This window comes from Carlito syrichta, unplaced genomic scaffold, assembly GCF_000164805.1.
Source record: "Carlito syrichta isolate Samal-C Ts95f unplaced genomic scaffold, Tarsius_syrichta-2.0.1 Scaffold145297, whole genome shotgun sequence".
Taxonomy (NCBI): Eukaryota; Metazoa; Chordata; class Mammalia; order Primates; family Tarsiidae; genus Carlito; species Carlito syrichta.
Window position 1 is genome coordinate 118,565 of NW_007089393.1, and position 17,900 is coordinate 136,464.

The 17,900-nt window shown below is 43.7% G+C and overlaps 1 protein-coding gene across 1 annotated transcript in view; it reads right to left on the reverse strand.

Annotated features, from left to right (window-relative positions):
- The window catches only part of CCDC62 (coiled-coil domain containing 62), a 36,470-nt gene that overhangs the window by 7,090 nt on the left and 11,480 nt on the right, over positions 1 to 17,900 (reverse strand). Inside the window, exons 5-9 of the mRNA XM_008050408.1 lie at positions 17,249 to 17,420; positions 13,191 to 13,292; positions 6,304 to 6,392; positions 5,837 to 5,952; positions 3,138 to 3,848 (exon numbers count right to left, since the gene is read on the reverse strand). Coding sequence (XP_008048599.1) covers positions 3,138 to 3,848; positions 5,837 to 5,952; positions 6,304 to 6,392; positions 13,191 to 13,292; positions 17,249 to 17,420 — 1,190 coding nt within the window. The remainder of the gene's footprint in view (positions 1 to 3,137; positions 3,849 to 5,836; positions 5,953 to 6,303; positions 6,393 to 13,190; positions 13,293 to 17,248; positions 17,421 to 17,900) is intronic.

Below are 17,900 nucleotides of genomic sequence, written 5' to 3' on the forward strand. Positions count from 1 at the left end.
AAAAAAAAAAAAAAAAAGTTTGGGCTCAAAGCAGAGTTTAACAGCAAACAGACCAGAGGTGCTGGACCTGCTTCCTCCCTGTACACTGTACCTAAGTGAGAACAAGCTGCCCATGCCTTCTCCCTCCACGGGTAAACCTCTATTTGCCAAGTGGAATGGTGGCACAAGTGTGAACATTTTAGTTAGATAACAAAGTAGGTACACAAGTTCTTAAAATCTAAGGAAAAATAGGAAAACATAATTATCTTTTCTACTTAATCACATCTTTGCCATGTGATGCTGTGGCATGTGTCTCTGCCGCCAGAACAAGCAGTCACTTCCATTATTTTAAATCAGTGAGGTCAAAAGGGCCTGGAAAGAAACTCTGAATGTAAATTAGAATGCGTTTCATACATTAAATGTAATCCACTATGCTCTTAAAACTATTTAACAGCTGGGCTCAGTGGCTCAGCCTGTAATCCCAGCACTTTGGGAGGCTAAGGTGAGTGGATTGCCTGAGCTCACGGGTTCGAGACTCAACCAGGCATCTTGGCAAGACCTCATCTCTACAGTAAATCAAAAATTAAGGCTGGGGGTGGTGGCTCACATCTATAATCCCAGCACTTTAGGAGGCTGAGGTGGGAGGATTGCCTGAACCTGTGGGTTTAAGACCAGCCTGGGCACTTGGTGAAACCTCATCTCTACAATAAAAAAAAATTAGCTGGGCATGGTAGCACATGCCTGTAGTTCCAGCTACTTGGAAGGCTGAGGCAGAAGGATTGCCTGAGTCCAGCAGGTAGAGGCTGCAGTGGCTGTGAGCATGCCGCTGCATTCCAGCCTGGGCGACAGAGTGAAACTCCAACTCAAAAAACAATAACAACAAAACCTATATGACATAAGTTTTTCCTTGACTAGAAGAGTGTTACTGTCTAGCAGTTGTGCCCTGCTGATACTTGCAATTATCCAGAGAAGATCTTAAAAAACTAAATATGAATAGTGTGACACTTGGAAATTTTGCAATCGGCAGAATACTTATCTGTATGATTTTGTTCTGTTTTGTTTTAGTTGGAGTCTGACTCTGTCGCCCAGACTGGAGTGCAGTGGCACACTCATGGCCACCACAGCCTCAACCTCCTGGGCTCAGGCGATCCTTCTGCCTCAGCTTTCCAAGTAGCTGGAACCACAGGTACACACCACCACACCCAGCTAGTTTTTTGGGTTTTTTTTGAGTTGGAGTCTCACTCAGTCGCCCAGACTGGAGTGCAGTGGCCACTGCAGGCTTGACCTGCTGGGCTCCGGCGATCCTTCCACCTCAGCCTTCCAAGTAGCCGGAATTACAGGCACGTGCTACCACGCCCAGCTGATTTTTTGATTTATTGTAGAGATGAGGTCTTGCTGCCCAGGCGGGTCTCGAACCCGCGGGCTCAGGCAATCCACTCACCTCAGCCTCCCAAGGCGCGGGATTACAGGCTGAGCCACTGAGCTCGGCTAATTTTTTTATTTATTGTAGAGATGAGGTCTCACCAAGTTGCCCAGGCTGGTCGCAAACCACTGGGCTCAGGCAATCCTCTCACCTCAGCCTCCTAAAATACAGCCTCCCAAAGTGTGAGTCACCGCACTCAGCTATCTGTATGGTTTTTAAATGACTCAAGCTTATAAAAGAACCTAAGAAAAATAAATAAATAAAACAAGTATCTGAACCAAAGAATACTCCCAATAATTAAGTTCTAGAAAGAAATTTTAATCACAAAATCTATGAAAGTCAATACAATGATTGAAAATATATGGCTCTCAAATTCCCAGGATCAGGGCAACATAGCTAGACCTCATCTCTACAAAAAGTAAAAATATTAGCCGGGCATGGCGGTGCACACCTGTAGTTCCAGCAACTCGGGAGGCTCAGGCAGAAGGATTACCTGAACCTGGGAGGTTGAGGCAGTGGTGAGCCATGATCATGCCACTGCTCTCCAGCCTGGGTGACAGAGTGAGACCGGTCCTGCTCTCCAGCCTGGGTGACAGAGCGAGACTGACTCTGACTCAAAAAAAATAATAATACAGTTCTCAATATAGAAACTTTATCCTTTCTGTAATTTAAGATTAACAGCTATACTTTATTTAAAAATAACAGACATGATTATAGCACCACTCAACCACAAGATTCGGCAGTTCTAACAATAAGACGAGCCTGAATAACACAGCCTATGCTAATAACGAACCCATTTTCTTCTTTAACAAAGCAATAACTTTTACTAGCTTGTTAAATACAAATATTCTCTCTCTTGAATGAATGGTTTTTAAAAAGTAAGAACATTTGGGAAAAGTAAAGTCCAAAACAGATACAAATTGAACATAAAGGCAAACACCACTGGAAATGTAAATAATATCCCAAGTAACCCTGGAGAAGGGTCAAGAGAATTTTTTATTTTATTTATTTATTTATTTTTTAGTCGGGATATCACTCTGTTGTCCAGGCTGGAGTACAGTGGCACGATCACGGCTCACTGCAACCTCAGCTCCCTGGGCTCAGGCAATTCTTCCATCTCAGCCTCCCAAATAGCTGGGATGATATGTGTGTGATACCACACCTGGCTAATTTTTAAAATTTTTTTGTAGAGTGTGTGTTGCACAGCTGTGTTGCACAGGCTGGTCTCAAGCTCCTGAGCACAAGTAACCCTCCTGCCTCAGCCTCCCAAAGTGCTAGGATTACAGGCATGAGTCACCATGCCTGGCCTAAGAGAAAATTTTATTCGGGGTCCAGGTAACGCTATTGGGACCAGAAAGCATGTCAATTGAGAACAGTTTCTGGGGTGAGGAATGCTGCTTTAGAGCATTCCACTCTGTACAATGACCCACCGTTTGTTTTTTAATAAAACATATTTACCCAACTCATAACAACTGGTTTTGTTTTTAAACAAAACCTTTGCCTCAGAAACCATCCTGGGTACAGACCTTCACTGGAATCTGATACGGTCTCTGTGCAATCGAAGACTCAACAGGCTATGCTGTGATGAAAAGAGTGAATGGTTTATCTTAAATAAGATCTCTGCAAACTCTGCTTTTGGTTTAACAGTAGGCACGAAGGGTCTAGTGCGGCCTTTCTATTTCTGAATATTGGTATGTGTCTTCCCTGGGTGTTTACAGAGGTCAACATCACTAACCTTGCTGAGGAGTGAAGGTTTGTTCCACTGACGCTTTCTGAACAAGTACATGTGGATTTGTGGCGAACAATTCTCTGCGTTTTGGAAGGCTTGAAAATACTCATCCACTCCATGTCAGACATGTGGCCCGGGGCTTCAACTATGAAGTTACTTGGGTGGCAGCACTTGGATTCACTTATGTCACTTTCACCCAGACAGGCTTCGTTTTCCTGGCAACATGAGATTTCAGATCTTTCCACCTGATCTTGCTTTTCTGGTTGTTTTGAACCCGGACAGTTGGCCAGGCCCAGGTAAACGCTGACATCGTGCCACTGCTTTTCATCAGATAAAGGTGATGTTTCTGAGAACTGTTTCTCTTCGTTCTGGGCCTCAATTCCATTCTCTTTTGGTGATTTTGCATGGATCCTGCACAATGCAATTTTGTTTTCGGGCTCAATCTGGATCTTTCCTCCCAGAGACCAAGACTTTTGTTTCTCCATTAAGTTTTTTGTAAACAGAGATGACACAGTAATGACACCTTTTTCCTCAAATGCAGCATTCACCTGTAGCTTTTTATCTTTGCATACATCATAAGAGCTCTTGTCAGAACTAGTTTGCTGAACCAATGTGGCCTCAAATTTGGGGTCTTTAAACAGTGACTTTGGATTTCTTTCCCTCGTAACGTCGACTTTTGGATGGCTATTTTCAAGGTCTGATAAACACATGTCTCTGCTATGGTGGCATCACAAAAAATGGAAGTTAGAAGATATACTTGATGCTATTATTTTAAATATTTTACCCAAACCACATCCATAGAGCTAAATCCCAATACAACCCATTTGTCTGTTTTTCAGAGCCCAATTCCAGCCTGTCTCCTCCAGCAAGCCTTTCTGACCATAATTCCCTTTCTCTTTCCTATCCTTAACTCCTATTGTACTTACTGTCTATATGACAAAAACAAAGAAAACTACATAAATGGGATGTTTTTTTTTTTATTTTTTATTTTTGTTTTTTGAGATGGGGTCTTGCTATGTGGTCAAGGCTGAAGTGCAGTGGTACGATCATAGCTCACTGCAGCCTCGAACTCCTGGGCTCAAGCAATCCTCCCACCTCAGTCTCCAGAATAACTAAGACTAGGTGCACACCATCATGCCCAGCTAATTTTTTAAACTTTTTCTGTAAAGACAAGATCCTACTATGCTACCCTGACTGATCGGGGGCTCCTGGCCTCAAGTGATCCTCTGGCCTCAACCTCCCAAAGCGCTGGGATTACAGGCATGAGCCACTGTGACAAGCCTAACAAAATCTTTTAAGGTTTTTCATGTTACATGTGTTCAGGTATTCTAATCTGCATCATTCTGATACCTTTGAAATACAATTCTCTTCTCCTATAATGGCATAAACCATTTTATGCTTTCAAGGTATAATCTCAACTCATCTCGTACCTCTCAGTGGCAATGAAGTTCAAAAAGGAACAAGAGCCAGCATGTTAGGGGCTTTTGCCTGCAAGAGAACCCTGCATTGCTTTGGTGTCTATTGGTAGCAGGAGCAGCTGGGAAATAGAGCAACAGGCAATAAGCCCTGGCAGAGGCCTCAGAAAGAAAGTGCCAGAAGCCCCCTCACACACGGGCAACCATCATTGCTTCTTACATTCCATCCCTGCAACGACTAACTGCCACTACTCTGAACTCCATTCTCCCAGGGACAGGGGCTGCTGTCAGTCCAGTCCAGTCTCCGTGGTTACATGTGGTCATGGCACCTTCCCTAATCCCTCGTCCTTTCAACCACTCCTTATAACTGTTCTGCTTAGAAAAGTAGACTAGCTTTAGCTGTGGTACAGTTACACCCCTGTTAAATGAAACCACATCTTATATATTTGTATTTTAATTTTACAGAAACCAATTTAATTCCCACACTGCTTGTTATAGTAAGGAAAGATGTTTCCTATTAATGAGGCAAACAGGAAATTCAAGTTAAGAACACAGATCACCCACAGAGAGCTAGCTCCCACCTTAGCGACTGAAGCCATTCTTTGGCATTATTTCCTTCGGGCAAGTACCATGTCCTGTATATCTTTACATTCCCCATTCCTAGCCACTGTGAATGCTGAATGAATGAATGACTGATTCATCTCTGTGGTTTCTACCCTAGCTCAAAGCCTGTTCAACAGACACAAATCAGGTTAAATGAATTTACTTTTTTTTTTTTTTTTGAGTTGGAGTCTCACTCTGTCGCCCAGACTGGAGTGCAGTGGCCGCTCCCGGCCACCGCAGCCTCGACCTGCTGGGCTCCGGCGATCCTTCCACCTCAGCCTTCCGAGAAGCCAGAATTACAGGCATGCACTACCATGCCCGGCTGATTTTTTTTATTTATTGTAGAGATGAGGTCTCGTCAAGTTGCCCAGGCGGGTCTCAAACCGGCGGGCTCAGGCAATCCACTCACCTCAGCCGCCCAAAGGCACAGGATTACAGGCTGAGGCACCAAGCCCGGCTAAATGAATTTACTTTTATCAAGTGGCTAAATTAGGATCATGTCTAAACTCTTAGATCAGGTCTTGTGACAGCACAGAATTATAACGAGAATTAATAGCTTACATATATTCACTTCCTGCTATATAGGAAGTAGTAGAAGCTCCTGGTCCACAGTTAAGTGTGCAGTAAATACTGATGCAATAATGGAAAACAATAAAGATCATATTAATAGAATCTTGCTAAGATTACCTGGATTCCAGGGCCTTTGATTCCTCCATCTTTGAGTCGTATATCTGTATTAATTCCTGAGATCTTTCCACATTGAAATTAAGAAACTGCAAATCACTCTGTTGTCTCACATAAATCTGCCATAGATATTGATGAGTCAATACAAAATGTAATAATAAAACTAAACTGAACTAATAATTTGGCACTTTCAAGTCCTAAAATAGATCAGATAATTACTAGAGAAATAGGCTAAATATGTTTGCTTTTCTCTGTCCTTTGTTAGCAGTGAGATTTGTTAGGATAGCTAGTCTCCAAACTTTTAATCATCATAAGTAAGATCCTATCTGTTACACAAAATATGATATACTTCTAATATAGTTAGGATTTCAAACGCACTATAAGCAAATCAACAGGCACAAATTTTTCCTAATTAGCTATTTGTTTATAAACAGTTCCAACCTAATAAAGAAGGATAATTAGGGACATACCTGTCTCAGATTATGCAGTTCTGAATTTGTACGTTCTTGCTTTGACTTTGCAATATCAAGTAACTCATCTTTTCTCTTTTCTCTCTCTACTATTTGAAAACAAATATTATTAAAACATTTTTCAGCCATACCAACACAAACCTCTCCATCTCCAACAACTCAATGATCTACTAACTTTTGTTGTTGTCCCTGAATTTAAAAATAGCAGAATGGGCTGGGTGCAGTGTCTCATTCCTGTAATCCCAGCACTTTAGGAGGCAGAGGCGAGAGGATTGCCTGAGCCACGGGTTTGAAACCAACCTGAGCAACATGGCAAAACCTCATCTCTACAATGAAACAGAAAATTAGCTGGGTGTGGTGGCACACACCTATAGTTCCAGCTACTTGGAAGGTTGAAGGGGAAGGATCACCTGAACCCAGCAGGTCGAGGCTGCGGTGGCCATGAGCAATGTGCCACTGCACTCCAGCCTGGGTGACAGAGATTCCGACCCAAAAAAAAAAAAAACCAGCAGAGTGGCTTACTGGTGAGAGCATTAACCTGTGATTCTGACTAGGTCCTTCATTCGATGGAAAAACTTTCACAATATAATTAATGCTGAGTCAAAAAGGATTTTAAATTACAAGTGTGTATATACATGTGCATAGAAAAAAATCTGAGAGCGAGTACACCAAAGTATTGAGAAGTTACTTTTCTTTTTTTTTTTTCCCGAGAAGTTACTTTTAAATGGAAGGATTAGGCCAGGCGCAGTGCCTCAAGCCTGTAATCCCAGCACTTTGGGAGGCCGAGGTGAGAGGATTGCCTGAGCCCATGGGTTCAAGAACAGCCTGAGCAACTTGGCGAGATCTCATCTCTACAATAGATCAAAAAATTAGCTAGGTGTAGTGGCGAGCACCTGTAGTTCCAGCTACTTGGAAGGCTGAGGCGGAAGAATCGCCTGAGCCCAGCGGGTTGATGCTGGGGTGACCATGAGCATGCCACTGCACTCCAGCCTGAGTGACAGAGTGAGACTCCGACTCAAAAAATAAATAAATAAAATAATTAAATAAATGGGAGGATTAAAGACAACTATTTATCTTTCTTTTTTAGGGGGGATGGAATGAGACTGATTTCCGAATCTCTATGCTTTATATATTTTACTTTAAGTTTTAAGTCTTTTCACAGTATGCAAGTAAATTGTAAATGCATTTTCCTTTTTTTCTTTTTTTTTGAGTTGGAGTCTCACTCTGTTGCCCAGACTGGAGTGCAGTGGCCACTCCCAGCCACCGCAGCCTCGAACTGCTGGGCTCTGGCGATCCTTCTGCCTCAGCCTTCCAAGTAGCTGGAACTACAGGCGCGCGCTACCACGCCTGGCTCATTTTTTGATTTATTGTAGAGATGAGGTCTTGCCAAGTTGCCCAGGCGGGTCTCGAACCTGGGAGCTCAGGCAATCCACTCACCTCAGCCTCCCAAAGCGCAGGATTACAGGCTGAGCTAGCGAACCTGGCTGTAAATGCATTTTCATTGTAAAAATTCAAAGAATATATTCCCTTTATCAAGAGAAAGAAATTAACATTACAAGAGGGGGAATCACTTATAGCAAGTCAATCTGATGTAATCTCACAGTTGAGCTTTCCCATATATTCTCACTGACTAAAGATATTTGTAACGATGAGGTGCCCCCACAGGGAGACAAACTAAATTTCTATTTTATTAAAAGCCCAATATTCCCTTAAAGACTTTCTATTTCTTGAAAACTAGGCAATTAGAAAACTAGGTCTGCTAGGCAATTAAGATTCAGAATTCCTTTAATAAGCATAGTAGTCCACTCAATTTCTTTGTGCAAAAAGATTAAATGAGTTATTATACTTTTTTATTTTTTATTTTTTTGAGTTGGAGTCTCACTCTGTCGCCCAGACTGGAGTGCAGTGGCTGCTCCCAGCCACCACAGCCTCGACCTGCTGGGCTCCGGCGATCCTTCCGCCTCAGCCTTCCAAGTAGCCGGAATTACAGGCATGCGCTACCACATCTGGCTAATTTTTTGATTTTATTGTAGAGATGAGGTCTTGCCTGCCCAGGTGGGTCTCGAACCTGCGGGCTCGGGCAATCCACTCACCTCAGCCTCCCAAAGGCACAGGATTACAGGCTGAGCCACTGAGCCTCGCTATTATACTTTTAAAATCTTCATTCTTTTACAAAGATCATGAGTGTTTTGCTGAAACATGGACACTTCAGTATTACCAGAGTTGGGGTATAGAAAATCAATATTTTTATTTTTTATTTTTTTTTTTGAGTTGGAGTTTCACTCTGTCGCCAGACTGGAGTGCAGTGGCCGCTCCCGGCCACCGCAGCTTCGACCTGCTGGGCTCCAGCGATCCTTCCCCCTCAGCCTTCCAAGTAGCCGGAATTATAGACGCACGCTACCACGCCCAGCTAATTTTTTGATTTATTGTAGAGATGAGGTCTCGCCTGCCCAGGCGGGTCTCGAACCCGCGGGCTCAGGCAATCCACTCACCTCAGCCTCCCAAAGGCACAGGATTACAGCTGAGCCACTGAGCCCAGCTAGAAAATCAATATTTTAAAAATAGTTTCAGAACCTGGTAAATGAGAACCCAAAGAAAGGAAAGAATCTAGGGTACCATACCAGAAAAAAAATATTAATATTACCCTTAAGGAAAAGTAATTTGATTCATACAGAACTGAGAAATCAACAATATAAATGCTTCATATAACAAAAATCAATATGTCTCTTGACCAGGTGTGGTGGCTCACGCCTGTAATTCCAGCATTTTGGGAGGCCATGGTGGGAGGATTGCTTAAGCCCAGGAGTTTGAGACCAGCCTAGGCAGCATAACGAGACCTTGTCTCCACACACACAAAAAAGTTAGCCAGGCATGTTGGCGTGTGCCTGTAGTCCCATCTATTCGGGAGGCTCAGGAGGTCTAGGCTATGGAGAGCCATGATTGTGCCATTGCACTCCAGCCTGGGTGACAGAGTGAGACCCCAGCTCAAAAAAAATCCAAACTTAAAAAAAAAAAAATTTTAAAAACAAAGAGATACGGAAGTCTCTGCTGTGTGCCTGTGCAAGCAGCCTAAGTAGAACAGAGCCACAGAAGGATCGCCCCTAGTCTGGAGCCTGCCAGATTCTGCTCAAGGGTTTGCTTTTCATTGGCTGGGAGACCTTAGATAAGATGCTAAGAAAGGAAAGGAAAACTTTAAGACATCTTCCAACTTCAAATAAAATGTAGTAACTTTTAGCCAAAACATCTGACAGCATATGATCATGCTGAACCTTTTACAATTCTTCTTTAGGCTAAATTTATTCTTGTAATTAAAACACACAAAAATTGTTTGTTTTCTGAGTTGAAGTCTCATTCTGTCACCCAGGCTAGAGTGCAGTAGCATGCTCACAGCCACCCCAGCGTCGACCTGCTGGGCTCCAGCAATACTTTTCTCAGCCTTCCAAGTAGCCAGAACTACAGGCACGTGCTATCACGCCCAGCCAATTTTTTATTTTTATTGTTGAGATGAGGTCTTGTCAAGTTGCCCAGGCTGACCTTGAACTTGTGGGCTCAGGCAATCCACTCTCTTCAGCCTCCCAAAGTGCTGGGATTACAGGCTGAGCCACCAAAAAAATTGTTTTCATACATCCATGTTCTCTTAATTAAATATGAGAAATCTAAAATTTTTAAAATTGTTTTCAGACAATGGTGTAAGGTTATCTTCAGTAGAAAAAATGTTTAAGAAATCAGTTTAGCCAGGCTCGGAGGCTCAGTCTGTAATCCCGCGCTTTGGGAGGCTGAGGGGAGTGGATTGCCTGAGCCTGTGGGTTCAAGACCCACCTGGGCAACTTGGCAAGACCTCATCTATACAATAAATCAAAAAATTAGCCGGGCGTAGTGGCATGTGCCTGTAGTTCCAGCTACTTGGAAGGCTGAGGAGGAAGAATCGCCAGAGTCCAGCAGGTTGAGGCTGCGGTGACCGGGAGCGGCAACTGCACTCCAGTCTGGGTGACAGAGTGAGACTCCAACTCAAAAAAGAAAAAAAAAGAAATCAATTTAGAAGGCTGGGCACGGTGGCTTACTCTTGTAATCCCAGCATTTTGGAAGGTGGAGGCGAGAGGATTGCCTGTGCCCAGAAGTTTGAGACCAGCCTGGGAAACTTGGCGAGACCTCGTCTCTACAATAAAGCAAAAATTAGCCAGGCGTGGTGGCATAGGTCCAGCTACTTGGAAGGCTGAGGCAGTAGGATTGCCTGAGCCCAGCAGGTCGAGGCTGTGGTAGCTGTGTCTGCACTCCAGCCTGGGCGGCAGACTGAGACTCTGACTCAAAAAAAAAAAAATGGCTGGAGGTGGTGGCCCATGCCTGTAGTCTCAGCTACTCAGAAGGTTGAAGTGGGAGGATTACCTGAGCCCAAGAGCTGGAGGCTGCAGTGAGCCATGATTGCACCACTGCCCTCCCGCCTGGGCAACAGAGCAAGACCTTGTGTCTTAAACAAAAACAAAAGAAATAAAACAAAAGAAATATACATGAAGTCAACTTAGGAAATGGTTTTTAAAAGTATTTCACAGTTCATATCTATAATCCCAGCACTTTGGGAGGCCAAGATGGAAGGATTACTTGAGCCCAGAAGTGAGTTCGAGACCAGTGTGGGCAACATAATGACACCTTGTCTCTACAAAAAATGAAAAAAACTAGCCAGGCATCGTGGTACTACTCCAGAGACTGAGAAGGGAGAATCACTTGAGTCCAGGAGTTTAAGGCTGCAGCGAGCCAGGATGACGCCACTGTACTCCTGCCTTGGCAAGAGTGAGACCCTGTTTCAAAAACAAAACAAAACAAAAACAAAATTATTTCACAAAATTGATTTATTATAGTATTAGCTAACAAATTCCATATACTTTACCTTGTAATACGTAATAAGAGGCATGAGCAAAAAGTTACGAATCCAAAAGAAAGGAGTCTATCAAATATCCTGTAAACTATTCTTTCCTCTGGTTTCCCATGGTGTCTTATTCACAGCATTTGTATAGTACATTCTATATAGGCCTGTGAGCTTCTGAGCAAGTCATGGGGTGCCTGGCATGCAAATGTTGATCCCCAAATCGTTTGAATTTAACTGTAAAGCTACAAATACACATATCTTTAGCAATAGATTTCATTTACTTGGAGACTCCTAGAAATTATGGAAATAGTGACCTCTAGTGGTAGAAAACCACTTTCTCCCAACCGTTAAGAACAGGAAATGAACATGAAGAATTGCATTTTATTTTTTAAAAAGTTTAAATGTAGCCGGGCTCGGTGGCTCAGCCTGTAATCCCGTGCCTTTGGGAGGCTGAGGTGAGTGGATTGCCTGAGCCCACGGGTTCGAGACCCGCCTGGGCAGCGAGACCTCATCTCGAATAAATCAAAAAATCAGCCGGGTGTGGTAGCGCATGCCTATAATTCCGGCTACTTGGAAGGCTGAGGCGGAAGGATCGCCGGAGCCCAGCAGGTCAACGCTGCGGTGGCCGGGAGCGGCCACTACACTCCAGTCTGGGTGACAGAGTGAGACTCCAACTCAAAAAAAAAAAAAAAGCAATTTATGTACTACTTTTCGAAGTTGAATTATGGTAGCAATGTGTAGCATGACATTTGCTCAAAAGATGGCATTGGACTAGGCACAGTGGCTCAAACCTGTAATCCTAGCACTTTGGGAGGCGGAGGTGAGAGGATTGCTTGAGCCCAGGGGTCCAAGATCAGCCTGAGCAACTTGGCGAGATCTTATCTCTACAATAAATCAAAAAATTAGCCGGGCGTGATGGCGCGCACCTATGGTTACAGCTACTTAGAAGGCTGAGGTGGAAGGATTGCCGGAGCCCAACAGGTCAAGGCTGCAGTAGCCGTGAGCGTGCCACTGCACTCCAGCCTGGGCAACACAGTAAGACTCCAACTCCCCCCCAAAAAGAGATGGCATTAGTCAAATGAATGCTAGCATCACCATGCGACAGGGCAATCAAAGAAAATGACGGAAGCACAGTTGTTCATGGCATGCAAGACCATTTTGAAGTGGTATTTGAAATTCCAGAACGTCGTGGAAGTACAACAATGATGAGGCATGAGTATGTAACAGAACCTCCAACAAGCCTAACAACCACACTCATTCATGATGGGTTTGAGACTCATGGTCCTATATGTGATATATACAAGGGAAGATTCTGGAGGCCTTGCTCAGCACCAAGTCCTTCAGCAATTCGACAGTAACCACTTTGAGCACCTCTCTGTTGTAACTGCAGAAGTCAAACGTGACTTGTATTTATCTATTGTTAGCGGTATATATTGAATATTACAATTTTAATACAGTTTTTTCCTTTTTTAAAATGTGTAGGCTGGGTTCGGTGGCTCAGCCTGTAATCCTTTGGGAGGTTGAGGCGAGTAGATTGCCTGAGCCCAAGGGTTCAAGACCCACCTGGGCGACTTGACGAGACCTTATCTCTACAATAAATAAAAAATTAGCCAGGTGTGGTGGTACGCGCCTGTAGTTCTGGCTACTTGGAAGGCTGAGGCAGAAGGATCTCTGGAGCCCAGCAGGTCGAGGCTGCAATGGCTGGGAGCATACCATTGCACTCCAGTCTGGGTGACAGAGTGAGATTCTAACTCAAAAATAATAGTAATAAATAAATAGATAGATAAATGTGTATACATTTTTTTTGACACCCTCTGTAGTTACTGGGAGGCATGATGATAGCATTAACGTTCCCTGCCTGGTCCCTTGCCAAACCCTCAAGGAATGTTAAAAACCAACCAACCAAAAAACCAAAAAAACTACGTGACAGGATATAATTCCTGTAGCCTGTCATAGCAGTGTCACAGACAGTCAAGATTACAAGTATGTAACAATTCAATCACTTAAACAAATCATCTGTTTTTACCAGTAAAAACCAATTCATCATGCAGGCAACTTTTCTCTTGCTTGAGGCGAATGATCTCTTCTCGTTGTTCATTATTTTCTGTCGTCTTTTCATTTAGGTCCTCTTCATGAACAGAAGAAAATAAAATCCTCAAGTCAATACTAGTTCTGAGGAAAATACACACTATGACTAACACTCATGTCCTCAGCATCCGCTTCCAATTAACCTGAAAGTCCTGTTGATCCACGGCCAAAATCTGTCCCATAGCGAGCATCTGGCAGAGACTCTGGCAAAGACCCTGGTTCGAGGTTTCGCTTTCTCTTACCTGACAGCACAACGCACATAGAGCAATCTTTTAAAAATAAAAATCTGGCCAGCACACCCAGAGAGGCACGGAGGCTCAATGTTACAGGTCTCACGCCTGTAATTCTAGCACTTTGAGATGCTGTGGGAGAATTGCTTGAGTCCAGGAATTCGAGACCAGCCTGGGCAACATATTCAGACCTCGTCTCTACAAAAAAATTTAAAAATTAGCCGGGTGTGGTGGAACATACCTGTAGTCCCAGTTACTCAGGAGGCTGAGGTGGAAGGATTACCGGAGCCCAGGAGGTTGAGGCTGTGGTGAGCTGTGATTGTGCCACTGCACTCCAGCCTGGGCGACAGAGTGAGACTCAAAAAAATCTGCTCCTGTTCCTTGCTTAAAATCCTTCCTGCTGCAGTTACGATGAAATCCAAACTCGCTCTGGCACCATAAATCTCAGAGCCCACCTGATCTGGCCTACCTACCTCCCTACCATCCCTCCTTTTCTTTCCTTCTGTTCCAGAGCATGTATGTATAAGAAGAAATATTTTTTGGTTTTGTACTCTGTTCCTGGAACAGGACTCCGGAAACCTATGGGATTTCCTAATTGATTTGAGTGTGTTTTGTCATTCATAAAGAGCTCCAACCGGTCACACCAGAATGTATGCTAAGGAGGTGACTGTGGGCCCCTAGATACCCCCAGGACGCAGCTGGTCACCAGAAAGACCATGTAATTGGAGGTTGGAACTTCAGTTCTACCGGAAGAGGAGGGAAGGCTGGGAATTGAGCCCGACAAAAATTCTTGAACAAGGAGATTTGAGATTGGGGAGCTTCCAGGTTGGTGAATACATCATGGCATCTATCTGGTGTCACCCAGAGAGGGCATGGAGCTCTGAGTTCAACTCCCACCCTCACACCCACCCTTCTACCTGCCCTCTACACCTCTCCTATGGGACTGTTCTTGGAGTGCAGTCATTAAAATAGACCAGTGAAAGTGGGTAAAATGCTTCCCTGAGTTTTGTGAGCCATTCTTGCAAATTGTCAAACCTGAGGAGGGGGTTGTGGGAACCCCCAAATTACAGCCAGTTGGTCAGAAGTACTGGTGGCCCCTGGGATTTTGTAACTGACATCAGAAGTGGAGGCAGTCTGGTGGGACTGAACCCTTTAACTTGTGGGAACTGGCACTGACTCCAGGTAGTGTGAGATTGAATTGACTTGTTGGACACCCAGTTGGTGCTTGAGAACTGGAGAACTGGTTAGTATCAGGGAAAATATCCTAGAACATCTCAACCTCAAAACCCATGCTGGGGCTTTTACATTTGCTATCTCTTTTGCCTGGAAGGTTCTTGGGTCAGATGGTCACAGGCTAGTTCTTCTATCACTCAGTGCAAATGTTAACTCTTCAAAGATGCCTTCCCAGTCCAACCAGACTAAATGAGTCTATCTGCCTCACTCTCTATTCCACTACCTATTTCTCTGTTTTTCTTTTTAAAAATGTTTTCAATAAATATTGAATTTGGCAGAAAAATCAATCACTGTCCTGCCCCCGCTCCCTTGCAGTACAAAAAAAAAATCTGAAATAAATTTAATGAAAATTTAGCCGAGCTTGGTGGCTCAGCCTGTAATCCCAGTGCTTTGGGAGGCTGAGGTGAGTGGACTGCCTGAGATCACGGGTTTGAGACCCGCCTGGGCAACTTGGCGAGCCCTCATCTCTACAATAAATCAAAAAAATTAGCCAGGTGTGGTAGCACATGCCTGTAGTTCCAGCTACTTGGAAGCCTGAGGCAGAAGGATTGCTGGAGCCCAGCAGGTTGAGTCTGCGGTGGCTGGGAGCATGCCACTGCACTCCAGTCGGGGTGACAGAATGAGACTCCAACTCAAAAAAAAAAAAAAAATTAATGAAAATTTAAAAATAATTAAAAAAAATAACTATTGCATTTGTAGAATATTTGTAATACATAAATATTGACCCAACAGATTTCTCTTTACTTGAAAATCTTTCTTATTTTTGAGTTGCAATCTCACTTTGTCACCCAGGCTGGTGTGTAGTCGCATGCTCACAGCCACCCCAGCCTCGACCTGCTGGGCTCAGGCGATCCTTCTGCCTCAGCCTTCCAAATAGCTGGAACATGTGCCACTACACCTGGCTCATTTTTCTTGATTTATTGTACAGATAAGGTCTTGCCAAGTTGCCCAGGCTGTTCTCAAACCTGTGGGCGCAGGCAATCCTCTTACCTCAGCCTCCCAAAGTACTGGGATTATAGGCATGAGCCACTGCGCCTGGCCTCAGATTTCTCTTTAATTGAATATCTTACCAAGACATATATAAATATTCAATTAACAAAAAACACCTACAATGTAGCCCAGGTGCTGTGCTGGAAATTCAAAAAAGAGAAGATGAAGTCTGTCTCTGATACCAAGGGGCTTATAATATGATTATGGTTTTAGCTGAAACTACAAATGGAGAGAAGACCTGTGATGAAACACAGGTCAGGGAATCATAAGGACAAGATCTTAGAATGCTGAATCTTTTAAATTGAATCAGCCAAGATACAATTTCAGAATCTTTTAGTTGAAAGAAATGCAAAGGGTCATTTAGTTCTGGAGCATCCTGGAATCCTCTCCACCTAGTCCCTTGCTTGAGTACATCCAAGCAGAGTACTTCTCTACCTCACAGGGTGCTGCATACTGGACAGAGGTCAGATCCACGTCTCCATGCTATGTCTCTGTCACAGCTTCTAAGGTGGCTTGTTCCACCTTGAGAGTCAGTCCTGTTGTCTAATGTAATGATATACTATAAGTGCAGACTTAAGACTAAAATAACAGCTCTTCAGTTCAACAGCTGACTCTGCCCCACAGCAGAGAAAGGTCAGAGAAAAGTGAGCCTACCCCCACACCCTTTGAGGATAAATTTAAATGTTTACACCATCACCTGTCTCCATATTTCAATACAGAGCACTGACTTATTTGGTATACCTTGTCTTTGTTTTATTACAAAACTTCTAGAGATTTTCCTTACTCAGAAAGAAGTGAATCATGGAATTACTGTGAGAACAAAAATAGAAAAGAAGACTCGAAAGGGAATTTGCAAAAATAAAACACACACAAAAGCCACTCTGGTAGCCTGTGCTGTTGGTGGCAATTCCTCCTCTGTCCCAGGATGTGATTTTGCAATTCCTCCCACAAAAGAGCAGAGTACATTTCCCAACTGCTTGATTTGGGTTTGGCCATGTGACTTGCTTCAGCTAACAGAATGAGACAGAAATGATGTCAGGCCCAGGCTGAAGTCTTAGGGAATTCTCACATGTCTCTGCATGTTCTCTTAAGTTTCTGTCCTCACTTGGTTTGAAGAAATATCCAGCCTAGCCCACTGGTAAAGAGAAGATGAAACACGTGAGGCAAAGCTGCCACAGATGAGCCACTCTGCAGGGTCCAATCGGGATCAGCCAACTCCCATTTGGCCTTCAGATACCTGTGTTGAATAGATGCTATGACCACATGCCACTGAGAGACTGCTGTTATCTGTCACAGAGCATGTATTAGCAATAGCTCATGGTATAGCCACCTAAACCAAGGCAGGACTATTTAAAAATATGATACATTATGCAGTTTTCTCCACCTTGTGTTGTTGATCTTGTAACACAAAATTGCACCATAATTCTATGTAAAGGAAACGGAACAGAACTACTCCCAAACATAAGATTAAGTGAGCCCCAATGAAAAAATATATTCCCAAGATCATGTATGGTATTATCCTGCGTTTTTGTTTCTTCCTTACCTTTTAGTTTATTGATTTCAATCTTCAGTGCCTTCAATTTCTGCTTATAATCTTGCTTTTCCTTCACTATACAATTCTCCACCATCTTAGCATCGCGTAGAGCATGCTCTAACAATTTAAATTTACCCGAACAGTCTGCAATGTGATTGACTGCCTCAATAATATCTTTGTCCTAAAAACCAAATTTGAGAAATGTTATGCTAAATTTTACAATTCTAACTAATCAATAAGACTAGACTACCCTTATTAAGATTTCATTGGGTCAGGCATGGTGGCTCAGCCTGTAATCCCAGCACTTTGGGCGGCTGAGGTAAGAGGATTGCCTGAGCCTGCGGGTTTGAGACCCACCAGGGCAACTTGGCGAGACCTCATCTCTACAATAAATAAAAAATTAGCCAGGCATGGTAGTGCCTGTAGTTCTGGCTACTTGGGAGGCTGAGGCAGAAGGATCGCCGGAGTCCAGCAGGTTAATGCTGGGGTGGCCATGAGCATGCCACTGCACTCTAGCCTGGGCAATGGAGTGAGACTCTAACTCACAAAAAAACAAAAAAAAAAAAGCCAGGGTTGGTGGTTTAGCCTGTAATCCCATGCCTTTGGGAGGCTGAGATGAGTGGATTGCCTGAGCCCACGGGTTCGAGACCCACCTGGGCAG